At 45.6% G+C, this 26,922-nt stretch overlaps 2 protein-coding genes across 2 annotated transcripts in view; both read right to left on the minus strand.

Annotated features, from left to right (window-relative positions):
* HECTD4 (HECT domain E3 ubiquitin protein ligase 4) overlaps positions 1-16,354 on the minus strand; it is a 112,988-nt gene extending 96,634 nt beyond the window's left edge. The window contains exons 1-6 of the mRNA XM_045296692.1: positions 15,841-16,354; positions 11,126-11,215; positions 9,737-9,867; positions 7,685-7,793; positions 6,861-6,999; positions 3,386-3,556 (exon numbers count right to left, since the gene is read on the minus strand). Of these exons, the coding sequence (XP_045152627.1) occupies positions 3,386-3,556; positions 6,861-6,999; positions 7,685-7,793; positions 9,737-9,785 (468 nt within the window). The 5' untranslated portion in view covers positions 9,786-9,867; positions 11,126-11,215; positions 15,841-16,354. The remainder of the gene's footprint in view (positions 1-3,385; positions 3,557-6,860; positions 7,000-7,684; positions 7,794-9,736; positions 9,868-11,125; positions 11,216-15,840) is intronic.
* RPL6 (ribosomal protein L6) overlaps positions 15,837-26,922 on the minus strand; it is an 83,049-nt gene continuing 71,963 nt past the window's right edge. The window contains exons 8-9 of the mRNA XM_045296693.1: positions 16,978-17,067; positions 15,837-16,358 (exon numbers count right to left, since the gene is read on the minus strand). Coding sequence (XP_045152628.1) covers positions 15,837-16,358; positions 16,978-17,067 — 612 coding nt within the window. The remainder of the gene's footprint in view (positions 16,359-16,977; positions 17,068-26,922) is intronic.

Consider the following 26,922-nt stretch of genomic DNA (forward strand, 5'->3'; position numbering starts at 1 on the left):
TCTGTGTGTGTGCTATAGTGAATGATCCGCCCTCTGTGCGTGTGCTATAGTGAAGGATCCACACTCTGTGTGTGTGTGCTATAGTGTATGATCCATCGGAAGGCGAAAGTTGTTAAGTAGAACAACAATTTTAGAAAGCATGCCTCCCCAACCCAACTTTGATCACCCAGCTGGGAGTAAAGAGTGTTTTCAGCTTGATTTCCAAGCTACACTGTGAAGTACAGCCAATCTACGTCAATAGATGCACAGCTACCTCGTACTTTTCAATGGCTACAGTGTTTTGTTCTATAGCCGTACCACAGGCATTATCCAGTATCTGAGTTAAGCCTCCCAAGTTAGCATTTTAGAAGGTGTTAAATTAGCAACCTGTGATGATTTTTTTACTGTATTATTTTTATGAAGAAAATTTCAAGCATTGACAGAAAGAGAGACTCCAGATTCAAGGATTATTCTGATGTTGCCACACCAGCTTTGGCTCACTGAAATCCCATTATTTCCGATCCTCCTCCCCTCGACATGTCTACAATCACGGGCCGTTTCTTATATAACCACAGTGTCATTGTGGTTGTTGGGAGCCAGAGTCAGCTCCCACCCATAGCCACCATACACACGCCAGAGCGCAACCCTGCCGAGTCCTGCACCAGCCTCGCCACTTTCCACTGCCCGAGCCATTATCCTCGTTACAAGGGGAATTCACAAAAAGCCCTTGGCCTCCGCTCATATCATCTTAGACGCAAGTGTCTAACTCTCTCCCTCACCTTGCTTTACCGCTGGTTGACTGGACTGACTCCCCAAAATGACTCAGACGTTGCTCTCTTAGCAAGAGCTGACTCTCCCTCCCCAACACTGCCTTCCAGTTGGTGGCAGAGGCTAATTTTAGTTGCTCGACTTCCTCCCTGCCAGGCATGGGTCTGTGGGTATACTTGTATAACTCCATAACCCAAAGTCTCTGCAAACCACACTTGCTTGGTATTGGAGTTGACTACAGATCTAGCTCTACGCCGGAAATCCACTTCTCTCCGAGTTTTGAAAGTGCTCTTCCCTCCTCATCCAGCGTCGACATTAAAACCACCGGGGTCCTCGAATGCCTCCCCATTGGCAGGAGGTTGCCTTCTCTGGAAGTTTCAGAGAGCCCTCCCTTTAGGCCTGGTGGTCACGTGAAACGTGGGGACATTTGTCGCGCTGCGGGGTGGACATTTTTCATTTCTCTGTGCCAGGTGCCCAGTGGGCCCACTAACGTTTGGTCTGAACGTGCTCTTTGGTCACATCCTCTTTACTTTTCCTGTCCTCTGGTGGAGACGCCTCATCATAAGCCTTCCGGGATTGTTTTTCCTCTTTCCTGCTGTCTACTGTTCCTCATCTGTTTGTCCTGCTTTCTGCGAGACATCCTTTCCTCGTCCCGGCCCTCCGCACTTTCCACTTCCAGACGCTCTTCCGTGTTCTCACTGTCCTTCTTCCTGACGGCCGTCTGGGTTTCACTGCGCCCCCTCCAGCCTCGCGGGTGCCGGACGGCCTGGGAGGGCTGCGTCTGTCTCTTTAGTGAGCTGCCGCCCCCGCCGCCGCCTCTGACTTGTTTCTTATTTTTAAATCTTGGAGATGTTCCAATTTTGTCTAGGGAGCCTCGGTCGGCTGTCCTTATTTTTCTCTTCTTTTTTAATTAAAAAAATTTTTCCCTTTGAAGAAAAACTTAAAAAAAATAAGACATAAGGGCAGGTGACTGTACTAGGCGAAAATTTAAACTTACCGAATATACTCGAGTATAAGCTGACCCGAATATCAGCTGAGGCACCTAATTTTACTACAAAAACTGCATTAAAAAATGTGCTGAAAAGCTCTGCTTAATCAACCCAGGGGGACGAAGAACAGAAACGTGGGTGAAGGACGAGGGAGGACGATGTAAGGTGTAGGAATGATCATCTATAACTTACCATGGCGGGGGAGGAGGGGAAGAAATGGGGAGCTGTATCAGGGGCTCAAGTGGGAAGAGAATGCTTTGAAAAGGATGATGGCGGCATATGTGCAAATGTGCTTGACACACTGGAGGAAGGTGTGGATGGTGATAAGAGATGTAAGAGCCCCCAATACAAGTATTTTAAACGAACAAACAAACAAGCTCTGCTTCTACTCGAGTACATACAGTACCCTGAGAAAACCAGGGAGTCTTAGAGCAAACAACCACACAAGATCAAAAGGGTGGCCTTGGTGCAGGGTCGCGTTGATGGGTTGCTGTTGAGTTGAAAGCTCAGACAGAAGGCGCGAAGGAAATGGGACTCACAGGGAGGGCGCGGAAGGAGTGCTGTGACCGTGTGGGGATTGCAGTCAGTGTCACAATCAAAATGTGCATGGACTGCTGAGTGGAAAACCAAGCGGCTTTGTAGACTGTCACCCAAATCACAAATTAGAGAGTCAAAAACGAACAAAGGAGGGAGAGACCAGCATAGCGAGCTTCCTATCTACCCACCAAGACTTTACTGATTACAAAGACAGACCTGTCTTGTTTCATCTACCCCTCCCCCTCACACAGACCCACAGCCCCTCAAAGCTCTGGGGGTCTTCTGGTCTGCTCCCTTTTCACCAGTGCAGCCTTCCTCAGGGGTTCCGTGGACATGGGCCGGAGAGCACGTCTCTTCCTCAGACGTGCCTCAAACACCCGCATGCAGAGGTCTCTGGGTCATTCTGCTCCTTCAGCAAACAAGGGTCCAGTCTTCTGCCAGGGTAGCCTGGATCTGACTGCACGCGCTAAGTGCATCAGGAAGGGGGGGGGGGCTGGTTCTGATATAAGCTTTCAGTGTTTAACCCACAGCACGATGGCCCTCCACCATATCCGATTCGGCCAATTCCTAAGACTTAGAGGTTTTATGTGGGCAAATCATCCCTCTTCCTCTCGGGATTGCCCTGAGCATGGGCCTCTAACTTTAGCTTTCTTCACGCCGAAGGACAGGAAATAGTACTATCGCTATCTTACTACAAAGGGGAAGCAGGAGAGCCCAGCTAGAGTTTACGAACCAGAAATAAATGCTTAACTATGTCACAAAGATAAGCAAAATAACGTTAAAGAAAAACACAATACCATAAGAAATATTAGCAGGGATACCAAGGTCAATGGACATAACAGAGCCCACACTAAAGTTCTCCATCCTATTCTGGTGAGTGGTGATGGGCTCTTACAAGCTTGGGTCAGCCACCGAGCAACAACTCCAGGTTGCTTCCAGTCCGGAGCAAAAATGAAGGAAGACAATCAAAACCCAAAGGACTAAGGGACCACACGCGACACAGCCTCCACTCGTCCGGGACGAGGACCTAAGTCTGAGGTCCTTTGTAAACCCACAGAAGGAGGAGGCAAATAAACACATTTCGGCGAAGACAGTGAGAAAGCTACACCTACCCCGAGCTCAAAGATGTCCATGAAGACAGAGTGTCCCTTAGGCGTCTTCTCATTCAGACTGGCGGGCGACCAGATCCAATAGAAGTACGTGCCATCTGAAGAAAGGTGCACCGTGCTCATGGTGCTGCCTACAGGGAGGTGATTGGCCGGCATTGGCACCACCTGACACACCTGCACGTGCGAGAGGGAAATGTCAGCGCCACAGGGGATTCGGAGGGAGTCCGTCAAGGCAGTTCAGTTCCAAGATGAGACAGTTCACCAGGCTTCCCGGTTACAATAGACCGATCTTTGTCTCCACACACGTTATATGGCAAAACGATCAGCATTCACATAGTGGACAATAACATAAAAATTGTCAAGAAGCTGATAAAAAGATCCTTGAGATAAGCTCAAATTATATTTTACATAGAAAAAAAGCATTTGCGGGGGGAGCGGGGAGTGAGGGGCAAAAATGAGGAGCTGATGCCAGGGGCTTAAGTGGAGAGCAAATGTTTTGAGAGTGACGAGGGCAATGAATGTACAATGTGCTTTACACAACTGATGTATGTATGGATTGTGATAAGAGTCGTATGAGTCCCTAATAAAACAATTAAAAAAGAAAAAGAAAAAAAGCATTAGCTTAACATGTTGAATCTGCTATGCATGTGTGCATCTCACATTGGCTACAAACACAAAGTTTTAGAGAAACAGTACTCTCTGAGAAGTCCTTAGTAAATAACATCGAAAGCCACTAATTATATTTGAGAGGTATGAACTGTATCTTATTCACCTTTAGATCCCTGGCATGTAATTCAGACCTAATTCAAAGTTGACTAAAAAAATGAATTAAACACGGAGTGAAAGGTAGAGGTTTGCTGGCAAAAATGATATATCTATGAGACAGAGGGCAGAAAAGAGGAAGAAGGAAGGCAGGTGACATCAGAGAGAAATGGAGGCAGGTGGGGGCTCATTACTGAAATCACATGTCCACCGTGGGGGGAGAAGGCAAACACCAGTTCCTGACAGCAGTCAGGAAGACACACATTTCCCAACCTCAAGAGCCTTCATTTTCAGTATAATGAATTCATTTTGCATCATTCCCCACTAAATGTGCAGCTACATACGGATTCCTACAGCCAGGGATCGCTTAAAATAAGAGAAACTGAGAAGGAAGGAAAACAGCTGATGAGGTTTTCTAAAAACCAGCAAGTCAAGAGCCGGAAACCTAAACTAAAAGCCATCAGAGGTCAGATGCCCTCCTGGGGCAGGAAGGACCCTCTGCATTCTCCAGCTCTCCCAGGGAGCCACCTCTGACGCGTTCCTGAGGCGCTCCGGGGCTGTCGTGGTCACGAGTCGGATCACTAACCACAAGGCCTGCGGTTTGAAACTACCTCCTGCTTCCAGGGAGAAGGAGGAGGCTTTCTTTTCCTGGAAACTCACAGGGCGTTTCTACCCTGGCCGACAGGGTGCTGAGTCGGCACTGACTCGATGGCAGTGAGTTTTCGTTTCACCCAGTCCAGATGTGCTTTGTCTGCCTCAAACATAAACACTCATTGGGTTGCTGGCATCACACTGGGAACTGGTAGTGTCGGGAATTTGTGTCAACAGTGTGACAGTCGCTGATTGGCCCCAGTGCACCTCACATTGCTCCCACTGGACCCATCTGGTTAGTGGCCTACCTACTGGTGTCTTGGACAATGTCAATTTTTCATAGCCGCATAGATGCGACTAATGTAAACACATTGTTTCAAATGTCAACCACGGCCCCAAATTTGACATCTGTCTAACTCCTAGGCTTAATACTTCTATTCCAAAAAAGCACACAAGAAGACATTTCTTATTTGCATGCTTTCGTAATGAGGAATCAAGCCAACTGGGCATCGGTGATTTGATTCTTTCATTTTACTCACTCAATAACCACAGAGCATCTATTCCGAGCTCTGGAGAGACAATGAACACCACTCTGTTCTCTAAGCAAAGGCCCAGGTGAGGGACAGGAAAAAGAAAGGGAAGTATCCCGGAGGGGCCAGCACTTCCCCACCCCCAGCCAGTGTTGGGGCTTTAGGGCTCGGCTCAAGGGGAGTCCCTCTGGGACATGGGGGTACAGTGAACGGTGTGACCCTTTGCCTGGGTATGCCTACTCAGTAGGGGATGCTGGGCCCCTCTAGGGTTTTCTGTAGGGGCTCCAATAAATTTCTTCCCTTTTGCTTAAAAAAAGAAAAGAAAGTATCCCATTTATTCCCTGGAACCCCTCCGGGTTCTCACTCCACAGATATTGGCTCTCACCATTCAGCTCAACTCAAGCTGAGAACCACTGGTTCGAGGTCTGGCTCTGCTAGTCGGCTGTGTGGGCTTGGACAAGTGATGTGACCTCTTGGTTGTATTCATTGATTCCACAATAAACGAGTGGAATACTTACAATGGGCCTAGCCTTAACTGCTTGACCTGTAAGATGAGCCCACCACACTCACACGCCACAGATAGGGAGTGTCTGGAAATTGCGTTGGCCGGGCCCCGCTACAGTGGGAGGGACTGATAAGGGGTAGTCACTGTCATGAGATATTGGGTGCTAGGGATACAAAGATGAGCAGAGCAGATTCTAGAACGAATGGTCTCTAGGATATGGCAGGGAGTGGGTACTTTCAGGATAATGGAGCCAGCGCTGTCACACAGAACACTAAAGGGCCCACTTAATCCCTCACATGGTTATTTTATTCTGAACTGATCTCAAAGCTCCCCGTCCACTGAACGGCTGCTCGGAACCTATTGATTAGGGCAGCGACACACAACAATCTCACAGCCGTCCAGGCATCCTGACTCATCGTGAGCCTCCAGGACAGAGCAGAACCTTGCTGTGGGTTTCTGAGACCGTAAACTTGTATGGGCACAGAAAGCCTCCAGGCCATCCCAAAATAGATCGGGTGAAACAGGAAAAACAAAACAAAACAAAACAAAATGGCAATAATAAATAACCGGCTAGTATCTGCTTATACCATCTCGTCCCTTGGAGGAGGTGGCTGTTGCTTTTCATGCGTGATAACAAATTAAAGTTCGTGACTGGGCCTCCAGGGCTCCTGATCAGACATGAAGGCTGAAGGCGGCACCACCCGCCCTGAGCTGTCACCCGGAATTCGGACTGCCCGTCTCGTCCACGGGGAACAACTTGATTTCTGTATGCAGAACTCGCCCACTTTGGTATTTCTGGGGTAGCAGCACTGCAGCACCAAACACATGAATTGTGGTTGTTGTTGTTGTTGGCCTTAGTCACTTGGAGAGTGCTCAGTCCAAGACACTGGGGAAGAATCCCAACACTGAAACGATGAAGAGGAGAAAGAGGCCGCTCAGGCAGGCAAAGCCTACCACCCGAAGTGTTGCCTCTGCTGATGGCGGAGCCTTCCCTTCCACAGGGATCCAAAACATGAAAGACAGTGCCTGCACTCGCTCCCTACCTGCTGGATCCAAAATACAAAGGACAATGCTGCCCCTTTCTGCTTACCTGAAGCGTATTCTGGTCAATGACCTGGAAAAGGGAGTGAGGCTTGTTATCAAAAGACACAGGCCGGTGAAGGAGACTGCCGCTGCCAAAAGCCACCCACCCGGGCTCCAGCTCCTCGTTCCGGCAGTACACGAAGCCTCTGCGGAAGAGAAGGGGGACATGGGCTCAGCTGCAGCCCTATGCCTGCAACAGAACGAACAGAATCCCCTGCCACACCGGGAAAAGTGACCACCGGAGGCAGGGCACCTACAGGGCTGTGAGCATATTACCTTAACATTCAGGCTGACAAACCACAGCCAATACTACATTTCTTTCGTTAAAAAAATTTTTTTCAAATAATAAATGTCAAACAACTAATTAGAGAGGAGAAAACTTTGGGGGATGGGGGTGGGGGTCAGCCTAACTAACTAGATAACCTGGATCTCAAACTGTGGTTTCTTTGGTAGCAATTACAGGTCTTAGATCTCAACGGAAACGAACTCTGAATCCAAGGGCCAAAAGATTTAACTAGAAAAATGTCTACTGCTCAGCCTGGATGAGTCAGGGATGTTCTCAGGGGAATTCGGATCTTGGAGCAGGGTCTGACTGGAAACAAGACCTGCCGGTGCCACCCAAGGCTGCTGGGATGGACATGGGGCTCAAACCCAGTCAGAGAGCATGAGGGAGAGGGAAGGGGACACTAGGAGATGAACCAGGAGCTTGGGGCGATTTCATTCCGAATTGTCTCACTAATCTCTGGGCCACTAGCCAGTCTGCGCCCCAAGGTCTTTTCTTCACAGAGGAAAGGCTCAGGAGAGTCCTTCGGCAAGCGCCACGCAACTGACCTGAGAGTACCGTGTAATCCAGAGCCCAGTTTGCTCACTCCTCTCCCCACCGAGTTGGTTGTGTACAGGTACAGACCGTCTGCTGTGAGGCAGCGTCCCAGGTCAGCATCTGCAAGCAGTTTCCACAGGTGAGCACCCACATGCTCGTTCTCACGTGTGTGCAAGCATGCCTTTCCTAATGACAAAGGCTTCGGGCGGTTGAGGGACAGATCGTCTCCCACGTCTAAAGTATGTGTCAATGTGCCTTTCGGGGAAGCGGGTTCAGAAATCCCAAAAGCAACACCTCCAGTGCGCAAGGGATCAAGGGCCAGGCGCGGGCAAAGAGGTCGGCGATGGCGCTCAGTAGGCGAGCCAGACATGTCTTATTTCTTTTTTGAAGAGAAAAACACCAGCCAGCATCCCTCCTTCTAACCGGGACTGTGGAAGCACACAGAACTGTTGTCAGTGATGAGCTAGTGGGGAAGGGAGACACGAGCTTTCTGCTGCCTTGGGTCCTTACGGGTGACCTTGGACCTCTGAGCTTCGGCTTGTTCATCTGGGAGATGAGTACAGCGACGTTTACTTGAAAGGTTACTGCGCTGCCTCAGTGAGATAACGAAGGTCCCACGCCTGACACTGGTTGGCCTACAGGAGGTCCGTGTCTCGGAACCGGGGGGGACAGGCAGGTGGATATACACCTGGGCTGAATGCCGCTTTTCCATCTAGACACCCTAATTCTCATTTCTGCAGCAACAGAGTAGAAAGGGAGGCTGTTTCTTCTTTATAAAAATAGCAAGTATTCCCCCTTCGCCGAGTCTTCCCCAAGCTGAAATAAACAGTATCTCTCCATGTGAGGTAGCACATGGTTGGCTAACACATATTCCAAAGAATTAGTCCTCCAGAGTGAGCGTTCAGGTCACATGATGACCGTGAAGGTACATTCACAGTCCACTCACCGGATGTGGTGGTGTCTGTCACCTTGGGTGGCGTAGAAGAGAGAGACAATGAAAGAGGTATGCGTTTTGCCTGAGAATGGATATTTGAACCTGGTACAATGTGAGGCCTTCATGGGGGCTGGACAGGGCATGAATCCTCTCCACAAAGTCTGGCCTAGTCCTCTCTGCAGTCTCACAGGACTGACTGCGAGGGCGGGTGGGCGGGCGGGCAAGTGGATTGTGAAAAGGCACAGGGTGGCCTATTGTGAAGATGGAGCTCTATGGCCTTCAGCTGCCTCCACTGGGGGTGGGACCTAACCGGGGAGGACTGGACAGAAGGGGCTCTCAATGCCACCCTGCAACAATGTCGATTTTCTTAGCTACTGACCTACGTGGGGTCTTTCCAAAGCATTTGCCTTTTATAAAGGAGGCGGTGTGTGTGTGTGTGTGTGTTGGCATGCCCATTTCACTGGCAATATTTAATGATATGATGACGATCATAGACAAGTCTGGGAGCACGGTGGATTTCTGGGAAGCCCACAACTCTCCTGGGGAGGGCAGGAGTGACCCCCCACCACCCCCCGCCCCTACCATATGGGGCAGAGCTTCCGGGTGCTGTGGGCCTGCTGCCACCCTGAGGGGATGGACATTCTGCCCTGAGACGGAGAGGGCAATTATGAGAGCCCCTGCCATGCTCACTGAGAGGCGTGTGAAACAGTGACCTGAGCTATGGTGGGACCGTGTAAACACATCTCAGCAATTAAATGACGAAAAGAAAGAGTATCAGATCTGGTTTTCTTTTCTTGCTTTTACATTTTCAGACCTGATTTTCTTAGGAGCGGATAGTAACTTTCAACTTAAGGCGGCCATGCCCAGAAGGCAATTTAAGTGAGGCATGCCCCTTGGCAGGAGTAGATGGGTGATACCGTTCCTTTCTATTGTAAGACCTGTTTTCTTACCTCCCAGAGTATCCGCTTTTATCCTTTTCCTGAGAACATGGACAATGAGCACACTGTATAAGAACGGTGTGCTTTTCATTAAAAGGAACACACAGATCCATGTCCTTTGTGACAACGACCTAAAACCCTCCTCTTTACATCTTTAATACGTCTCTCCGAACAAAAGACCCTTGCATTACCTTTATTTTCAGAACTGGAGGCAGGGTTGCTATCTGGTGCGGGCAGCATGTCTTCATAGCCCCAGGATACGAGGTGTTTGCCACCCAGCAGACAGGAAGGCGAGCCAGGGCCCCCTTCCAAGAGCAGCAGCCTAGAGAGAGAAGAATCACAGAGCCTCTCTCTCAGACCGTCTCCTTCGGCAGGAGCGTGCAAGTCCCCACCGCTTCCGAGAGCACAAGACCGAGAGCTCTGACAGAACACCTTAGACGTCTGCAAGGGCGTTAACAAAATATTTGAAGTAAAAAGACTACAAAACTTTAAAATTTTTACAGTTGTCTAAAATACACACACACACAGAGTTGTAATTACATATGACATGTAGATCATACATTTCCCTGATATACAGTTAATATAAAAATTAGCACAGGGAATCCAGGGCGGATGATCCCTTCAGGACCAGTGGTGTGAGTAGCAATACCGGGAGGGTGGAGGGAAGGTGGGCTGGAAAGGGGGAACTGATTACAAGGATCTACATATAACCTCCTCCCTGGGGGACAGACAACAGGAAAGTGGGTGAACGGAGACGTTGGACAGGGCAAGATATGACAAAATAATAATTTATAAATTATCAAGGGCTCATGAGGGAGGGGGTAGAGAGGAGGGAGGGGGAAATGAGAATGATGAGGGTAATGAATGCACAAATGTGCTTTGTACAATTGATATATGTATGGATCGCGATAAGAGTTGTATAAGCCCCTAATAAAACGATTTTAAAAATTAGCATATCTAAAAAAATTAGTATTATTTTTTCAGCAGAGCTATAATTATAATGTGTGTGTAATTGCCATCTCTATTCAAGGGAGCTTTAAAAATGTTGTGAAAAAATGGGATGAAAAGATAATGCACATTTTCCCATGAGCCTGTGAAGCCCCCTCATAGACAGCACGCGTGTGATGTGTCAGGACTGAGAAGCACATCTATCCAAACATTCAGAATCATCATCTCTGGCAGTGAGGTCATGAACCATCCTTCCCAAAGACCGGTTCCCCTTTTGTAGCAGTTTTATTAGTCCTCCGTCCACGTCACACAATTGTTACAAACGATTTTCACTTTCTTCTTCACACCTCAATATATTATTATCACGGATGTTACAATAAACATTCATTTCGAGCCACTGTCTTTTTAAAAAAAATTAATAAAATGAAAAATAACATGTTCAAGAAATATTTTGAAGGAATGGAAAAATGACACAAAATTTGTGATTATAATATACTCATTAACATATTGGTTAAAATATCAACAGGACGTTTCATAACTCAGGTTTCCCCGGTTCAGCACTACATCCCAGTTCAGTCACCTACTGACTACAAGAGTCTTTGGTGCAAAACTGCCCTCCAGGGACAACTTACCTATATAAGACATCAGCTACAGGCAGGGACCCTACATCCGTCTGTTTCTGTAATAGATGCACTGTATGAACGAACGTTTTCAATGATCCCCTAAAAACAAACAAGCAAACAAAAAAGAGAATAGAAAATCACAGACAGTCAAATGATTTAGGTTACTAATGTTATTTGTATTAATTACATGAACAGTCTAAACTGTGGACATGTCCTTATGCCCATCAGACTATGCACTGTACAAAATATACCCGACTCCTGTCTAGCACCATCATGTGGAAAATTATCGTATCCTTGGCACCGTACCTCTTAGGCTGTTTTCCAGGCTTTGTAAAGGTGAACCATGTTCCCCTGACACAGAAGGCAAAAACCTACATCTCCAGCAGAAAGGGCACCTGGCTCTGATGTCTGGACACTGCCTTCAAGAGCCCTGGTGGTGTAGTGGGTTCCATGCTGGACTGCCTACTGCCAGGGTCAGCAGTTTGAAACTACCCGCCTCTCTGCAGGACAAAGAGGAGACTGTCTCCTCCTATAAGGCTGGACGGCCGCCAGGGGAAGTTCTTATGTGCCCTCTGTGGTCACTGTGAGTCAGAATGGACTTAAAGGCACAGGAATTGTGGCTTGGTTTTTTGCCTCATCACCAAGACATCCTCTAAATCTAAAGGAGAGATTTCCCAGCACGAGACTACTATACATACTCCAGTATAAGCCGACCCTAATATCAGCCGAGGCACCTACATGCACCACAAAAACTGCATTAAAAATGTGCTGAAATCGGCTTATGCATGAGTATATATGGTATTTTAAAATGTATCTTTCAAGGCTTGATAAAAAACATCTAATTAAAAAAAACAAAAAAAACCACATCTAATTATCTTTGTTCCGGTGATTGATTAAACATCACATCTGATTATACCCCATCACATCAAAGATGACCCAAAGCAGCACATTTAAACAGCTAATGTCCTGTGGCAAAAGCTTCCCCCTTCGGTGTCCGCCTGCTGTGGGCATCTTCACCTCCCGCTTACAGGGCTCACCACGGCACCATCGTTATCCTTTGCTTCCCAAGCCTGGAGCCTCTGGGAAGTTCGCGATAAGGTCAGCAGGATCTAAAAGAAGGTGCTTTTTAGATGCACAAGGCTTACCTGGCCAGGTCCCAAGCATAAACCACCCGAGGAATCTTCCCTGGACTAAATGATCACCTGCATCAGATGGGCTGACTCAGGGTTGCTGCCTGACTCTCTTGGCCAAAGCTTTAATCACAAGGTATCATGTACCGAAACCCCACAAGAAATGGAATACCTAACACTGGATGGAACGGTCCTCCTCTTAATTGGCCCTTTACCATCTCGTGTGTTCCGAGAAGCAAAACCAGAGAGCCTGGAAGGCAGGGAGGCGGGGTTGAGGGGAGAGAAGCAAAGCTGGGAGCCAGGGCACTTACACCTGGCTCTGCACTCCCCGCTACACCAGCTCAGTCGGTCATTTAACTCCCAGGGAATTCTGCTTCTTCGTCCTCCCAAGAGAGATACCAGCCCGGGGGCCCAGCCAGGCTCCAATGAAGGTCAGGGCATGCTGGGAAGTTTCAAACCATTAGCTAACTGCACGGTATCAGACTACCTGAGAGAGCGCATCAGATTTGAAGAGTAAAATCTAAACTCCCACCATGACTCTTAGGCCCCACAGGATCTGGGATGCATCTCTTATCCCTCTCTCTGGTCACTCATCACGTTCCAGCTGGCCTGCCCGCTTTGCTGTTCTCAGCTTATTTGCCTGGTTGGCAATTTCTCACCATCCAGGCCTTACTTCCAACGTCACTCTCCAACCAGGCTGCCCCTGTCGCTCTGGCTAATGCTGCCATTCTTCATGCTCTACCAGCACCAGCACCAGCACCAGCACCACCCCCTCATTATTTATCACAAATTCCTTTGCTTTGCTTTGGGGTGTTTACCCCTTCCCCAAATGATCCAACACACATACGAGGGGATCCCCCACAATCGTGTTGTTGGAGTGGAGCTTTCACAGTACGCATTTTCCCCACTAGGCAAGCATCAAGCAACTCGCTCTGAGTTAGTGCACCCAGTGGCGTCGCCTGGGAAGGTTCTCTCTGGTCACAATGAATTTTTTTTAAAACATGCTTTTTCTCGAACCTTTTTTTTGGTGATGGTTGACTTAAGAGAGCAGCAAGCAGTTGTTTCCTGCTTGGCGGGTGGGGGTGGGGGATGGGGGGTGCTGCAGAAACTGTTGTGATGTTGAACACAGCTTACAAGGACAGTGCTATGGGAAAAATTCAAGTGTATGAGTGCTTTTCTCATTTCAAAAAAGGTGAAATGTCAAAATGTTGACAGACTCTTAGTGCATTTGGAGTTCACTCATAACCAAGTCAGACTGTTACTCAAGCTTTCTATTTAGAGGTTCTGAAAAGATTATGTAAAACAGTGTACGACAAAAAAGGACTGATTTGTGGCAGATGGGAGACTGGTCTTGTCACCATGACAATGCACTTGCTCACACCACCATCTCAGTTTTTGGCAAAAATAGTATGCCTTTCCTTCCCCATGCACTTTACTCACCTGACCTTGCTCTCTGTGACTTCTTTTTGTTTCTATGAATGAAGAGGGACATGAAAGGACAGCGATTTGATGACTTAGAAGAGGTGAAGAAAAAAAACGAGGGAGGTGCCATCAGCCATCCAGCCATCCGGAGTTTGAAACATGTTTCCAAGAATGAAATCATGGATTTGACAAATGTATTAAGTGCAATGGAGAGTATTTTGAAGGTGATAAGGTTCTTTTGTGTAAACAAAATTTTTTTTAATATATAGCTTTGGGGAAAAATCTATTTAGGGGGGTTACTCCCTTGTTCTTGTCATCCACCTCCCATACGCTGCTGTGAACTCTGACATCAGAGACAGTGACCTGTCCTGCTGTCAGCTGTATCGCTACTGCCGAGAAGAATGCCTCATACGTGGGGAGTGAACAAAGACTGCTGGCAGTGTGAGCGACCCTGAGTCTGTCCACGATTCAGCGCCATCAGGGTGGAGACCACGACATGAGTCAGTAGATCCCTAACAGCTAGATGATCGGTCAATATGAACATTTTGGTTAAATGAGTAAGTGAATGTCTTTATAGTAATTTGTGGGAAAAGACCATCAACCACAACCATAATTTAGCCCTAGTAACTTCACTAGAGGGATCATCCAACACTGAAAAGATAATTTCTGGAGTAAACTAAGTCCAAACCAAGGTGTTAGCATTCACTGTAAGGGCGGGGGGATCTCTGGGGGGGAAATAAAAATATTCATTTCACCATTTCTGAATTTTGAATCTCAAGTGCATGAAACAATTACAATTACCTGTGTTACAGACGGAATTGGGGGGCATAATCAGAAAGTGAGTACTATAATCCCGTATTTTAAAACTTCAAATGTTGGAGACAAGAGTTAATGATTCTTCCTAACACCCTAAGTCTGCCTGAAAATAGACCCATCTGAAAGCGAATTCTCTAAAGGGGATGTTTGCCTTAATAACAAATCTTTTTAGGGCTCAAATTTGGCTTCTGCAGATGCTAAACACAAAGACAAAGGGGCTTCAAAAAGTTTGTGGGGAGATCCCACTGTCTTTCAATTCCATTGTTCCCCGAACTTTTGGAAGCACCCTTGTAAATTCCAAGGAAAGCCTTCATAGGGAACCCTATGCCAGTACCACGATGTCTCCAGAACCAAGTTCACAGTCAGGATGTCCACAGGCAGCTACCCCCTTCAGAGACTTAAAAGGAGGCCGTGACAATTGGCTCAGGGCAAAGAACCCAACAGTAAGTACTGGCGCCGTTGTACCTGAGAAACAGCTTGAGGTTCAACTATCTGGTTGTCCTTGAACCCACACAGAGAAAAACACAGGGAAAGCCTTCTGGCTAAGAACGTCATGAACCTCCAAGAAGAGTTCTTCCACATACACTCTGCTGAAAACAAGAGCAACCCAAAGAAAAGCTTGAAGTGGAGAGGGGCAAACTAGTGACCCTGGTCCGACCATGGTCCCAATGGGCCTCTAGAGGACGCTCCTGATTGGCTTAAAGAAAACCTAGTGCCAGTGATCACACAGGTTACTGAGGGAGGAGATGATACACATCCTTTCTTGGAAAAGCAATGCCAGGCCCATTTCTTAGTGACAGCGAGCGCATCAATGACATCAACGTGTACAAAAAGGACAGCATAATACTGAGTGTGCGTGAGTGTGTGTGTGCATTTGGAGAAACAGAGAGAGATCCTTCTATTGCATTGATGGAGGCAAGCATCAGGGTCCAGAAAGGGGCTGCAAAGACTGAGATGGACCAGGTGAGGAATCAGCCACCAACTGGTTGCTGCTCTCCTTATAGAGACATGACAAAAAGGGGGAAACTCCACAGACCTTCTGACTGTCCTCCCTGAAGCAATAGGTACAACATCCCTGCTGACATCCTGACTACAGCCCGGATGCTCCTAGGGCCAAGGAGACTGTGGCAAGGGCTGGGCTTCCTTTTAAGCTGTTAGCATGGTTCCAGCTCAGCCACTGGTGCCGAGTGTTGGAGAACGTATCTCAGGCATTGTCCCGGCCCCAGTGGCATTCAAGAGAGCAAACAAAGGGCCTTGTTAAGACGCCTATCAGACGCTTGCTGCTGCCTTCACTCATCCAGACCCAGGTACAGCGGTCGAGAGTCTCAACCAAGCTGCACATCCGACTGTCCTTACCTGGCACAGGCCAGAGCCACCAGGGCTGCAGCTGCGTTTTCCTTTTGCTTATGTGGGATGTGTCGGCCGGCGTCGGAAGTCTCCTCGAGCCAAGAGCACAGCAAGGTTTCAATTCCATTGAGACAGTCAGCCGGCTCCTTGGTCAGGCTCAAGGGCTGGCAGTCGCGAAGGCAGTTCAATAGCACCTCGGCAGTGATGTTACAGAGAGAGGGGTCTGTTCTGCTCTGGGACTGGATGAGGGGGAAGACCAGCAGGAGCCCCACCCGGGAGGTAAAGGGGGCTTGCTCGGGCTGCTGCAACAAGCCCTGGCGTTTGAGCAGGGCCAGAGTCTCTTCGTCACCCGAGCTCTCCCTCTCGTGCTGCTCTTCCAGGGCCAGCTGCCGCTGGGCATTCCACAGTCCGCGCAGGGCGTTCAGGCGGTATTCAAGCAAGCGGGCGTAGGCATTGCTCTGATTGCCACACACGGCGCGCAGGCGTTCTGCCAGTTCCGTTGGGTTCTTGGTCTCGAAGGTTAAAATCTGGGGGAAGGAAGAGCAGAGTGGGCGGTCGTTAGAAGGCCTGCGCTGCTTTCCCCACAGTCACCGCTAGAGGCACACGTGGGCAGGGCGATGCCCCCACAGTCCCCGCCCAAGATCTTGGCATTGCAACCCAACGATGGAAACAGGTCCTGCAACACCAGAGATTTACGGATGACGAATTGCTCTCCCTTGGTATTTCTGCCAATGTGTCAATTAAAATGGGCATTAGACCTAATTGAGAGAACCCAAATCATAAACGAATATAATGCAGGATGAAAGTCAGATGTTAATTTAAGTAGCTTCTTTCTTAATACGGTAGAAAGCTTTATTAAAGGCTCTCGAATTACAAACGTAACGTTGCTTTCACTTCTATTATTAAGTGGATTGTCGGTGAAAATAGAACATGTTTAGTGATAGGTCATTTATTGCTCTGTAATTATAAAGACCTCTCCAGTCTCACTACTTTGAACTCATCATTCAATTGATGGCGCGGCACTTATCAGCTCCTGTTTGTAGAGGAATCAGCCCACTATTTTCTTGCCAAAATATACAGTTATTAAAAGCCCCCCCCACTCCCCGTCTCTAGATTCTCAGCAGTTGGAGAAAAATAAACCCTTACATCTTCAATCCATTCAGAAGGAGCCAGCTCTCGGTGCAGCAGCACACTAAACCGATGCTGCCCAGACTTGATGCGCATCAGCGTCACTGGCTGAGAATGAACAGGCTGCCGTGAGCAGAGACCGGGAGGCATCTGGGAGCAAGCTCATGAAGACAGATCACCAGGGTCACTGTCTGGTTCTCAAAAGCTCAAAGAGTCAGGGTGGGAAGATGCTTGGAGCCAGAGCCAAGAAAAAGCCTGCCTTGTCTTTGGCACTGACATTAAAAAAGGTCATCAAACCAGAAACAAAATCAGTGCCATCAAGTCGAGGAGGACTCCCCGAGATCCCACAGGACAGAGTAGAACTGCTCTTTCGGGTTTCCAAATCTGTGAATCTTTACAGGAGCAGAAAGCCTCATCTTTTTCCCTCACAGCAAGTGGTAGAATCGAACTACTGAGCTTGAGGTTAGCAGCCCACTATTATAACCACTTAGCTACATACAGCCCTCGCCTTGAAATAACTTGAAAATAAAGTTTGTTTCTTTCTTTTATTATTCAACTCAAAATTCCATGTCAATTGATCAGATCGGAAATGATTACAAATGCCATAACATTTTGACTAACCACTTCAGACCCGATCTGTTGCCCTGAGGTCAATCCTTATTCACGGTGACCCTACAGAACAGAGTAGAACTGCTCCCCAGGGTTTCCGGGCCTGTCAGTCCTTACAGGAGCAGATAGCCTGATCTTGCTCCCAGGGAGAGGTTGCTGGGTTTAAACCTTTCACCTCCTGGTAGCAGCCCCATGTTTAATCCACTGTGGCTCCGTTACAACTGCTTAGTAATAAGAATAATTAAACAATAATGTTAAAATAACTACTGATATACAATAACTTCAATGAATCTTAATGGCATCTTATTGGGTGAAAACACCTCATCTCAAATGGTCATCTTCAGTGTGACTCCATGTATGTGACTTTTGGGGGGAAATACACCAACTCTCCATTAAGGCAAGGAAACATGGATCACCGTAAGGAATCTTTGGAAGTGAAGGACTGATTTTGGATCCTAACTGCAGTGGTGGTTATCTACACATGCACTAAAGTTCATAGAACTCTGCACTCCCCCCCCCCCACTCCAAAAGGTCAATTTTACTGTCTGGTCATTTTGAAAATAAAACACCGGGCCAACTGACAGCTGTATTCAACTAGGTATCACTGGGTAAAGGTTTAATGAAAATCATATTAAGAAAAAGAAATAAGGATATTTTTACGTAGCTTTTACTACCAACAGGATTAAGCAAATAACCTCATTAAGTGTCCTACACCATCAAGTCATAAAGAACTGCATTTCTCCACCCTTTTATCTGGGTTCACCAAACACAAATGACCCTTCACATTATTCTTCAGACAGCCGCAGCTGACTCAAGTTCCTTTAAACATGACGTTTTCATCTGCCGTAAAGCTGGAACTTTACCCAAGAGAGCTCCTAGGCTGCCTCTTTTGTTCTTTTTTAAGCTACAAAAAAAGTAACCAATATCCATTATTGCTATCAGTTACTAAAGATTATTGAGATATTTTTCAATGATGTGAAAATCACAAAACTTTTAATGCATCCCCTGCCCAGTTAAGAACACTTAACCACATAGAGAGTTTTGCAGCATTCAACTCTATTTTCCAGTCCTGGCTCTTTTGTGTCCTTCCACTCAAATAAACTTCTCCCCCTCCTGACACAATTATACATTTTTACCGAGTAGCACACTGATCGTCTACTTATGCAAGATGAAGCAAAACTTTTAAAATATTCAAGATAGGCTTTTATGGGACTCATGGACTGAAGAACATTTTATTATCAATCGCAAACATAAGTGCTTTTGAAAAATGCCATTTCATGGTTCATAATATTATATGTATAACAGAATCTGTAGCTAACTCCCAATATTAAGATTAGTTGGGAAGCGGGGGGTGGGGTGGGGTGGTGGTGGCGGCATATAATACACTCCCAATTTTTCTAACAATTCTATTTTTACAAGCACTGCAGTTGTATTTTTAGCATTCCACTGAGAAGACAAATATTCTGAAATGATTTTATAATTAACCACGCATCATATAATATACACACTTAAGTGACGGTTATGTCTATTGATTTAGCAATACCCAAAGCACACTATGCTTTCAGAACTCCATTAGGCTACCCGGCATTATCCACTTTCATAACCCCTATGAAAACTGAGACTGTTCGCTATGCGTTCGCTATGCTGCCCTGTTGTGAATTCTGAAGTTTGAAGGTCATGGTCTAAAGCCACTTGATAAACACAGTACACCTTGGGGTTTTAGTAAGTCAGCTATAGAGGCTCTATTCTGGTACTTATGAATATTAAATGATGTCTCATATCCTCTTCTAAGACCACAGTTCCCAATAAATGTCCCTGACCAGGAAGATAAAAGACTTTTAGAAAAAGTAACATTTTAATTAAAATATTAATTTTAATTAAAATTAAAATGTAATGAAAGGGGAAGCTATTTCAAGAAAAGGAAGCTCCCCATCACCCTTAATCAGAAGGGTTACACACTGCACATTGGTGATAACTCTGACATCGCCCCAAGAAAGGGAGGGGACACTGGAAAGTAACTTGCAGCCTTCATATGTGCATGTGTGTGTTTTAAAAATATATATGTTTATCATCCTTGACATCTGTGTTTGAAACTAATATAACAATAGTCATTCTGGAAAGTCTAATACATAATACAGGTAGGCAAACTATTCTTTGCTGGTCAAACCTGACTTTGAAAAGTCTCCAATATTTAACATTAGCCCATTTATTTCCATCTGGGAGAGAATGCCTAACACACACCAGGCAGTGGTGTGGTGCTCGGTAGTCAGGAGGAGCAGAAATCAAGTGGTCAGGAATATAGCACGGTTGATCCTTAAACAAGATGGGTTTGAATGTATGGGCCCAACATGAATTTTTCCAGTGAATATATTGGGAAAGTTTTGTTGTTTTTTTAAATCATTTTATTGGGGGCTTTTACAACTCTTGTAACAATCCACACATCCATTGTGTCAAGCACTTTTGTACATAAGTTGTACAAAATGTTCTTTTCAAAACATTTTCTTCCTACTGGAGCCCATGGTTTCGGCTTATTTTTTTCCCTTCCCTCCCCCCTTCCCACCCTCATAAACCCTTGATAAATGATAAAAGATTGTTATTTTCATATCTTACACCGTCCGCTGTCTCCCTTCACCCATGTTTCTATTATTCATCACCCTGGGTGGGGGTTATACATCGATCACAGCGATTGGTTCCCCTTTTCTCCCCCCACCTTGGGAAGGTTTTGGTGTGATCTGTGACAATTTGGAAAAACTCGCAGATGAACTGCCTAGTCCGGAATTTTTTTATTTTTAGTAAGAGTAACTGCCCCTCCCACCTCACTGTGGGTGTGCCACGGATAACCACGATGCACTGACCTGCCGCCACCTGTGTTGGGTGACAGCTTCCTTCAACCGCTCATGTCCATGGTAAAGCTCTGTGCCTCAGCCAACCTTGGCTCGGGCTAGTGACCTCCCTCATGCACATGAAATGTCTCTGTGGCTATCTTGTCCTTGTCCCATGTACGACTTCATAAATGTTCTCTTTACATAGAGAAAAAGAAGAGCCCTAGTGGCGCAGTAGGTGACCTGGTGGGCTGCTAACCTCTAATTCAGTAGTTTGAACCCACTAGCAGCTCCACAGAACAAAGATGAGGCTGTCTTGCTCCCATAAAGGTTTGCACCCTCCTGGATTGAACTTGATAGCTGGTTGGTTGACCTCCCTCTTGACCTGAAATTCTTTAAGTGCAAGTACTTCTTGTGAGTTCCATGACAAAACATTTCTTCCCTGGCCTTTTAAATATTCACAGTGGCCTTCCCTTTCATATTCATTATTTGTATTGTTATCTTTGTATTCTTTTTATTTTATCCTGACAGCTTTATGTTGTTTCTGTTGGGTTTTCCAGGTTGTGAAGCACAGAAGGAGTAAGATGCATAGGGACGAGAAATGATGTGAGGGCTTACAGGGGAGGTAGGGGGAGGTAGTGGGAGATAGGGAGAGTGAGGGGGTGGGGTGGGGAGCAAATCATGTATGCAGGAGTGGGAAGGGAGCACTAGAACTGATGGTGATTACACAACTCATAACCAAGGGGAGTGGGGTGAGAAAGTGTTCTAAAATGGATGTGGTCACGATTGTACAACTCTTCTGGATATGACTGATCTATTGAATTGCGTGATAAGTGAGTTAAGTGCCAATAAAACTGTTTTTAAAAAATATTACAACCCACTGAGGCCGCTCTCCTCTGTCCATAAGGTTGCTTTGAGTCAGGATTGACTCAATGACAGTGACTTTGGCTTTGACTTGGAGTCTATTTTGTCTTTCACTACCATCAGTTCTACAAAAGTCTACTGCAGAAACTGAAAGCGTGTCTTTCACACAACCATGGACTCATTCTCCGTCCGGGGAAATGTAAACCAATGTAAAGATCGTAACGGTGGTATGTACTGCATGTACCACAGCAACCGTTTCACACAGCTCCTGCCACCATTGCAGTGAGTTCATGAGTTGTGGGTATCCTTTTAAAACACCCTGCAACGCCTCATCACCGCCATGTGAGCAGTTTGTCCTGCCATTCGATTCCGTAACGCAGTAGAAAGTGGTCTCTCATGGTTCTGGTATATTTTTCATCATGCTTACTGCAAGACTGCAAACCTTGACTCGCTCCTTGGGACCTATATGAAGTGCCCCTAATGGTGCTAGAAGTGTTCCCCAAAAGCAAGTTCCCTCCCACTTTGACAGGTGCAGTCTGGCTACTTGCTAATAATGGGATGGAGTTGGGTTTCCATTCCCTGACTGGTTTCTGCTTTACACAGGTTCCAGCTTTCACAAGATATATATATTCACACGCACACATATACATATTTATATACATACACAGAAGGCCCTTAATTACCCTAGTAATTAATATAAATTCAAGCCCCAGGATTCATAAACTACTGTAATTCTCTAAATGATAACATCAATTTCCATCTACTGTGTTGTTCACATTAGCAAATATAAAATTCTCTAAGACCATTTAAATAAGAAATTAAAATCACATTTTCTTATATTAGATCCTACTTTTGAAATAAAAACAAAGTAATCCTATCTCTGAGAACATATCCTAAAGAAACAGTCCAAAAATAAGGGGGGCACTATAAGCCAAAGATGTTCACTGCAGTATTATTTATTATAGTAGATGATAAAATTTAATGGAATATGATACAATAACTAAAAATAAAACCACACAATATTGTAAAAACAGTGAAAAGTATATTTTCTTATGTTTATCAAAATCAAACCAAACTAATTAGCCACAGTCAATTCTGACTGAAAGCAATTGTGTGTATTTGTAAAACACGCTTGTTCATTTCTGAAATGTCATTAGTTTTGTGATGACAGGTATCTGATCTGCCCGCCCTGTACTGAGAAAAGCAGTGATAACAAGGTAAACTGCAGTCCTATCCAGAGCTGGTTGGGGTTTTTTTTTCTTCACAAGCAAGCACAATCCTTCATTTGGTAGTCAAATACATGGTGACACAATTGGTATATTGAAATTTGTGGGAACACAGCTGACCAAGAAAAAAATCACAAGTAGTACCATAGGAAATGCTTTCCATAAATGCTGTTCACTTGCCCTATTATAATTTGCTGGTCGTTTATCTCAAGTAATGGAGGGCTGGTTTTGTTCCGCATTAGAAGATGGAGGCAAAAAGGGAGACCACCACATCTGCTGGGAACTATCAAGGAACAATGAAGTTTTTTGCTCTCTAAAAACAACTGGTGTTACCGGGCCTGGAGCCCAGGACCACAGTGTCAGGAGACACAGAGTTCAAAAGGCAGAACAGAGTCCACAGAGAAAATGTTCTACATCTTACTCTAGCAAGTAACAACCAGGGTCTTAATAGCTTGTAAGTGACCATCTAAGTGGCAACTATTGGTCTCGCCCCATCCAAAACAAAGAAGAGGGAAGAAAATCAAAGATGCACGAAAACAATTAGTCCAAAAGGCTAGTGGCCCACGGGAAACTCAGCATCCACAACTCTTGAGACCTCAAGAACTAGATGGTGCCCAGCTTCCACAGCCCACCACTCTGAAAGGGGCCATGATTGAAGGTCCTGGATAGAACCAAGCTCAAAACCACCAGAGAGACCAGACCAGGCTGGATAGAGACTGATAGAACCTCCGATACCCGGAAATGAACTCAAGCCAGCGGCTCAATTGGGGAAGGATGCACTTCTTAGAATAGTCAACCATTTGAGATAAAGGGAAGCATTTTTCGAAGGTTTAAAAACAGAAGGGGGAAAAAAATGAGTAGCTGATACCAAGAGCTCAAGTAGAAAGAAAATGTTTTGGAAATGACTGCAACATATGTATACATGTGCTCAATACAATTGATGTATGGATTATTATGAGAGCTGTAAGAGCCACCAATAAAATGATGTATAAAAAGAAGAAGAAAGTATTTGCCCAAGGGGAAAATTAAGAAAGCAGGAAGGGTCAGGGAAGAAAGAAGAATGAAAATAGGAAAAAGGTAGAAATGGGATGAGTAATATTACTTTGAGGAGATTAAAGTCAAAGACATGAAACAAAAGGTGTGCGGTTCACTGCATGGAAAACTGATTTGCTTTGCTCGCTTTCATCCAATTCATAATCAAAAGTTGATTTTCTTTAAAGATGTTTAAAACTCAGGATCACTCAAGTTCCTTAGAATAATACATTAACCAGTTCAGTCCATTATATGAGTCTCTCAGCATACAATAAATTTTTACTTGGGCCATTTCAACTCAGAGCAGTTGGCCAGACTTGCAACCCCATTACAAAAATGTTTCAGTAAAGGCAGAATGATGTTGAAATGGGTTTTTAAACTCTTCAACAGATTTTTTTCTACCTGTTTTCACTTTATGATGTTGGCAGTCAGGGCTACATCGAATTATATGTGGCAATTCAAAGACGGCCAGACAGGCCGCAAGTGAATTGCGAATGAAGGGATGGAATTCTCTAATACTGGAGCCTAAATCGGGAGTGAATCACTTAAGAATTAAATCAGACTCTGGATCTATGTGAGCTTAGCTAGTCTTAGAAATATATGTTCAATCAAACTTTTTTTTAATATCTCCTATTTCTAAAAAGGATCTTTAATCATGATATTAAATTTCATGAGACTTTAGTCCATGAGTCCCTAACTGGATGCCAAGACTAGCTAGCTGTAAACTCTGACTGGGTACCAGACCATCGGTTTGGGGTCCAGGTTGCAGCACATGCTGACTTTCCGGGTCTGATGACACCAGCATTGTTAGAATTAGGAGGGCCCCCAGGCATGAACAAACAGCTGGCCAGTTCTTTCTACATGAAAGCCCATCTTGACGTTGCCCAGTTTTCATCGTTTATTGCATGCCCATCTCACCATTGTTGCTTGAATATCTGACCTCTCAGCAGAAATTTTACCTTTCAAAACTCAGCTCTACTTGTCTACACCTGCTTTGAGAAAGTGACTCTCGCATTCTCTCCCTTCCTCCAGCGCCTTTCTTTCTTCCCCTTCTCAGAAGTGTTGCCCTGTTTGCTTAGTACCCTGTACATACAGACTTCTATCAGGGGGTCAGCAAGCACCTGTAAGGAAAAATGCTCCATCTGTTTAAAAAAGAATAGGTGAATAATCAGTTTCTAGTAAATCATGACAATAAAGGGTATACAGTGGTTTGTAGAGTGACACTTTTTCTCCCCCCCCCCACCCCAAGCTTCTAGTCTGTTGTAGGTCTCATGCTCCAGAGGGCTTCCTACTTTTTGTTTTTTCTTCAGTTTTATTGACATATATTCACATACACATTTCAGTGGTTTACACATATTGCAGAGTTGAACAATCATCACAATCAATTTTAGAACATTGTCTTCTTTCTTCCCATTTTCTCCCAACCTCCCATTAGCTTCCCAATTTCTCCCATCCTCCCCTTGCCACACTCCTAAGAAACGATTGATCCAATTACTATTTCTATAGACTGACCGATCCAGGATTTCATACAAAGAAAGACATACACAACAAAGCTCGACACCTCTCAGAGTGGCTGGCTCCTGACAGCTGATCCCAGGCAGCAAATCCCTATCTAAAACTGTCTTCACAGGCACAAGTCATTTTTTCATCAATTTAAATCTTGACAGAACCAATACAAATCCTCTTCCTCCGTTTAGGAAACAACAGAATAAAACACAGAAGAAGAGAGCTGTGAGCCTGGATCCCTCAAATGACTGGCACGTGACCATCAATTTATTAGCAGCAGGCTTGAGGGAAATTATCTCCCAAAAGAGTAACTTTGCTTTTCCCTCCTAAGTGCTGGGATTACATATTTATTGCAAAGCCTACCACAGTATGATATAGGTACCAAATGCTTAGCATAAACATATTAGTATGAAAGTCATTGCTGATAAGTTTTTTTGTAATCATTTTATTGGGGGCTCGTACAACTCTTATCACAATCCATACATACATCACTGATAAGTTTAAAAGGCAAAAAGACAACAAGTTGAAATAGAAATTTACACAGCCCCATTATTGATAACACCTATCACAGTCTAACATCATGTTGTTCATTAAGCCCTATGCCTCCTCGCAGCAATGTCTTATTCATCTTTGTATCACCAGGTTTGGCTGTGTATGGCATACAAATGTGTGAATTAGTGAAAAAAATACATATAGTCCAAGAACAACTCACTTAGAATGGATATTTATACCTGGTTCCCACTGTACATATCAGTAACTCTCTCCCTCGGGGACTAATTCTAATTGTCTTCTGGAGCAGTGGAGAAGAGTTTTTTCTCTTCCACCTGCACCCACTGCTCTGGAGTCCCTGCCAACTCAGAGGGACCACCTAAGACCGAGGAGAACAGCCCCCTCCAGCCGTAGAGTTTCCAGGGCTGTGGCTTTACAGAAGCAGACTGCCGCATCGTTCTCCTGTGTAGCGGCTGGTGGGTTAGAACCGCTGACCTTTCCGTTAGAGATGTGCCACCAGGGAGCCTTTTGATTATATGAAGGATGAGGGTGAGTCCCAAAGCATTGCTACATCACAGAAACCTTATTAGACAAACATCTCAAAACCTGAAAACTATTATTTCTCAAACACATCTACCTCATCTACGTCTGGACACTTCTGAAGTCTGTTTCCATCTCCCTAACCTTTCTGTGGTGTCCTGGTGGCCTAGCGGGCTACTCACTGAGATGCCAACCACAAGGTCAGAAGTTCAAAGTCATCATCAGCTGCTCTGATTAGGATGAGGATGTCTCCGTACATCTCATAGGGTCTACTCTGTCCTATAGGGTCATCAGGAGTTTAAGCCGTCCGTGGTCTTTGATTTACCACACGACAGCTTTGGCATTCTCAAGGGACTCGAATCGTGTTCCCGTGCCATGTGCTTTGCTTTTGGGGAACAACTCCAACAAAATGACTGCAGGCAAGCCGTAGCTGTCTTCAAAAAATGAACTGTTGGGGGAGGGGGGAATTCCTTGGTGTGACTTTCCTAGCCTTGTTCTCATCAATTCTTTCGTAAAATTTCTTCATAATAAGCACCATGATCATCTTAGGTCTCCTGAGAAAATCTATCAAGATGACTCCTTTGAGATCTAAAAAACGTCACACCACCTTCTGGGCTGACCTCTCCACCGTGAATGTGACCGGCCCAGCAGATCCACTTAGAAGCTGCTTTCACTGGACCTTTGGGGGGCAGGCGTGGAGCGGGGAAGAGGCCCTAACAAGACTGAGACAAGCATATGACTGAGAGAATGTGTCTCTGCCGTCCATTGATGGCAGAGGCAGGTTTAAGCACATGTTGTCTGGAATAAACCAGAGCATGTGTGAGTACCTGTGATGGTGACAGGGGGACATTAGAATATGAGCTAGAGTAGCCGTT

This window comes from Echinops telfairi, unplaced genomic scaffold (genome assembly GCF_000313985.2).
Source record: "Echinops telfairi isolate 266 unplaced genomic scaffold, ASM31398v2 ScPeMD7_7412;HRSCAF=8450, whole genome shotgun sequence".
Classification (NCBI taxonomy): domain Eukaryota; kingdom Metazoa; phylum Chordata; class Mammalia; order Afrosoricida; family Tenrecidae; genus Echinops; species Echinops telfairi.